Raw genomic sequence first — 3,508 nt, forward strand, 5'->3', positions numbered from 1 at the left:
GGGATCCACTGAGTGCCCACTGCTCTCCATGGCTGCTTTCCAAACAGGAGATCTGGCTTCTGTGACCTTCCAAAGGAAACACTTGGGCCCGAGGGCAGTCATGAAGGAACTAGGCTAGCTAGGTCACCGCTAGCCATGCCGTAGAGGACTCTGTAATCTGCAAGGACAGCCACTCTGGAAATCAGGGATAATATCCAGCACAAGAACTAAATCATCATATGCTATGGCAAGATGCTTTTCCTGCTTGTTGATTGCTGTGTTGCCTGGTTTCTGTGACTCTGGAGGTGGGATGCAGGCCACATCCTGCCTGGAGTTCAGTGGAAAGACAAGGACTGTTCCAGATACAAAGCCTGTGAAAAGGAGCTGGGTTTGCTCAGCTATTTCCAGGCATTTCACTCGGGCAGAGTTGTCCAGTGTGTCACACACCTCACCTGTAAAACAGATGGAAATCAGCTAGAGAGTTCTTACTGCAACTGCATGGGAATGTCTTTCTTCAGATGAGCCTCATGATTGGCTTCTTTATTTGTGAAATAATTTGCATATTATTCATCTTTCCAATTTTCCCATGTCATAATAATAAGCTATTCTAGATAAAAAACTTGGGAGAGGAGATTAAAAAGCTCTCCAGCCCTAAAACAGATTTTCCTAAATCTCATGCTTAGAAAAAGCAGAAAGGAGCAACTATGCTTGTCGTATGCTCAGAAAGCTAACCCTACCTTTGCTGCCTCTGTGAGTTGTTTTGTTTCTATCCTACCCCATATGCAGGCTTAACTTAATGCAGTGTTTCAGAGATGCAGTTCACTTTCCGCGGCATTCCAGATGATGACTTTATGTGTGTCTTCAGGTTGGATAAAATAGACATAGTTCCCGCCACGGGACAGTGCAGCGCAGCCCGTGTTTGGGACAGGTGCCAAGGCTTTCTGCTGATGATTGTAAATGAGATTCCACGCTCCTAGATACGGCGCGCTGTGGGAGGCAGAAACCAAAGTGCAGTCGCACAGGGCTAAGAGTGTTGCTGGTGCTCCCATGCCACCCATAGTGTCAGTCAGCAACCCCTGGTCTGATAAACTCCACACCTGGGAAAAGTTGCAGGGGAAGAAGTCATCAGTGGCTGAGCTACTTTTTCCTTAGTCCTATTTAAGAGGTAAAACAACATACCTTAACTAACTTGTACAGAAACATAAGTAAAATCAAAGAATAACATCCTAATACTAGAAGGCAAAACATTGCTCTCTTACTTTAAAACAAATGTTTGAAGCACCTGGAGCCATTCAGCCCACTTGGTTCCTTTGCTCTGGAAGATCTTTAATTAGGTCCTGCACATTTTGGACTGTACTGTCTGTTTATCTCTTTTTGGCAAGAGATGGTGCTCTAGATGTTGTGTATTCCATCTAGCTCCTGATCACAGATGGGTAACAAAGCAGCTTTTAGGAGTTAAAATTTAAAACATTTCTGAAATGAAATTGTCTTTGAGGCCTCAGGCATACACTGGCTTGAGGCTGGTCCTCTGAATCGATACAGTGTCAAAAAGAAAAGGACAACAGGAAGGCTGGAAGCAATAAAGAGAAGGGTCAACAGTCATCTCCTTTTTAGAAGTGTGACAGTACTAGAAACATTCAGAACTGCAAATCCAACCCCCAAACAGGTTGCTGGGGATCAAGACGACCTCCTTCTTGGATTCTATAAACTGGATTTGTAAGAGATGCTTCTAACTGGGAAGCTGTCCAGCCTTCCTTCCTAGCTGGATAGATACAGCCTGAGAACCAGTGACAATAGTTGTTGCCAGCAGAGATAACAGTCGTATGAACCACTCCTTCATGTTCCAAATCTGCTGCTAGGAACCTGTGGAATCCCTTTGGGTCTGCCAGGTACACTCGCACATACTCCTCAAAGCCTAAAACTATAAAATGTTAGTTTCTGATTTATTGAGCTGAGGAAGTCTCTAATCCCCTTCAATACCATGTCCTTATGCATATGGTTTAATTCCTATGTTTCTTTAAAGGTAACCCCAAAGGGTAGCTTAGAAACCCTAAAAAGTAATCATGCCAGCTTAAGTCCTTTTCACTACTTACATCTCACTTATTCCCTTGAGAAAGTGAGAAGGGGCTCCTGGTACACAGGCACTGTTCTGACTCCGCAAAGAGAACAATCTTGGTTACCCTCTTAAGCACAATAGTTCAAGGCCAGGCTAATAGAAAATTCCACATGCTGGGCCCTCGTAAAGGATACTTGGCATGAGAGCGCAGTTATTACCAACACTTTCCTAAGGAATGGGTGCTATTGAACCTGCAGCAAGAATGAACTCATTTTCTGATGCCATCACAAAGCAAACACTTCCAGGAAGCTTCTCTAGCAGACTGTTTCCATCTGAAGAGGTCTGCAAAAAAATAAGGCAGGAGTAAGACATGAAACTAGGATAGGTGAGCTGCCTCTCTCATGAAGGAAAGAGGATAGACTGGCAGTGAAATTTAACTTTGGCCGCATGGTATTGGACAGAGCTGTAAGGTGCAGAAGGATAGAAAGTGTTATGCTTGTCCATTTGGGAACTACGATATGGAAGTCTGAGGAGGATGCTCTATTCAGAACGGAGGAGCGCCCGTTGGTTACCAGATCTGTTGTCTGGCTCAGTAAACCTCTGGATATTGTAAGAAAATACAAGAAAAACTGTAAGAAAGTTGAACAGATAAATGTGTACCATGGATACAGTTCCCCGCTAAATTCCACCATCATTTTCCCTTGCTTCTGGATCAGAACACTGGACGTTGGCATTTCTTCCTGTAGCCCTGAGAGCTGACATTTGGATCTCAGCTTGCCAGTGATGCTGTTCCACAGACTCAGCATTCCTCGTTCAGACAGAGTCATAATCACCAGCCTTGGGCTGAATACTGCAGAACACATCCATGCATCTGATGCCTCTCCAGAAACCTGGAAGATGAGTTCTGCTGTCTCCAGGTGCCAAGCATTGACCTAGTAAAGAGGTGGCAAAAGAGATAGGTGTAGGGAGGGCTGAGGTAGCTTTTCCGTCTACAACCTTCATGATCGTGGCTGTAACTTCTGCAGTTCATGTTCATTCAGCATGCTTTAAGTTAAAGACTGGCCATACCTCTATATCTGAGGAAGAATATACAATCATGTGCCCCTCATCCACCTGAAGGTGATGTGAGGGCTGTTCTTCGATATGCATGTCCTGGATAATAAACCTTGCTCTGCCAGAAATCAAATTCCAGATGTGCAGACTGTGATCCATGGCAGCTGAAACAGCACGGGTTCCTTTTCCAAACATTTTCATACACCTCACCTCAGCTATAAAGTGAGGAGGATTTGCAAAATCCCTGCAAAATGAGCAGGGATTCTCAGTGCTTTCAGCAATTGGGAGAATGCTAGCAGCTAGGAGGTGTCTGTGTGCCTACAGCTCAAGGATGGCCAAGCTGTCAGAGCTCTTTTCAGATAAGAAAAAGCTTTCCAACCATAAAAAGTGGAAAAGGCTCACCGGAGTGCCCAGGAAGAG

At 44.6% G+C, this 3,508-nt stretch overlaps 1 protein-coding gene across 1 annotated transcript in view; it reads right to left on the bottom strand.

Moving 5' to 3' along the window:
• Positions 1-3,508, bottom strand: part of NWD1 (NACHT and WD repeat domain containing 1) — a gene marked incomplete at its 3' end in the record, with an annotated part of 21,070 nt that overhangs the window by 2,614 nt on the left and 14,948 nt on the right. Inside the window, 8 exon segments of the mRNA XM_010287141.1 lie at positions 174-431; positions 803-1,076; positions 1,754-1,775; positions 1,777-1,894; positions 2,287-2,377; positions 2,696-2,712; positions 2,715-2,967; positions 3,104-3,303. Of these exon segments, the coding sequence (XP_010285443.1) occupies positions 174-431; positions 803-1,076; positions 1,754-1,775; positions 1,777-1,894; positions 2,287-2,377; positions 2,696-2,712; positions 2,715-2,967; positions 3,104-3,303 (1,233 nt within the window).

This window comes from Phaethon lepturus, unplaced genomic scaffold, assembly GCF_000687285.1.
Source record: "Phaethon lepturus isolate BGI_N335 unplaced genomic scaffold, ASM68728v1 scaffold56065, whole genome shotgun sequence".
Taxonomy (NCBI): domain Eukaryota; kingdom Metazoa; phylum Chordata; class Aves; order Phaethontiformes; family Phaethontidae; genus Phaethon; species Phaethon lepturus.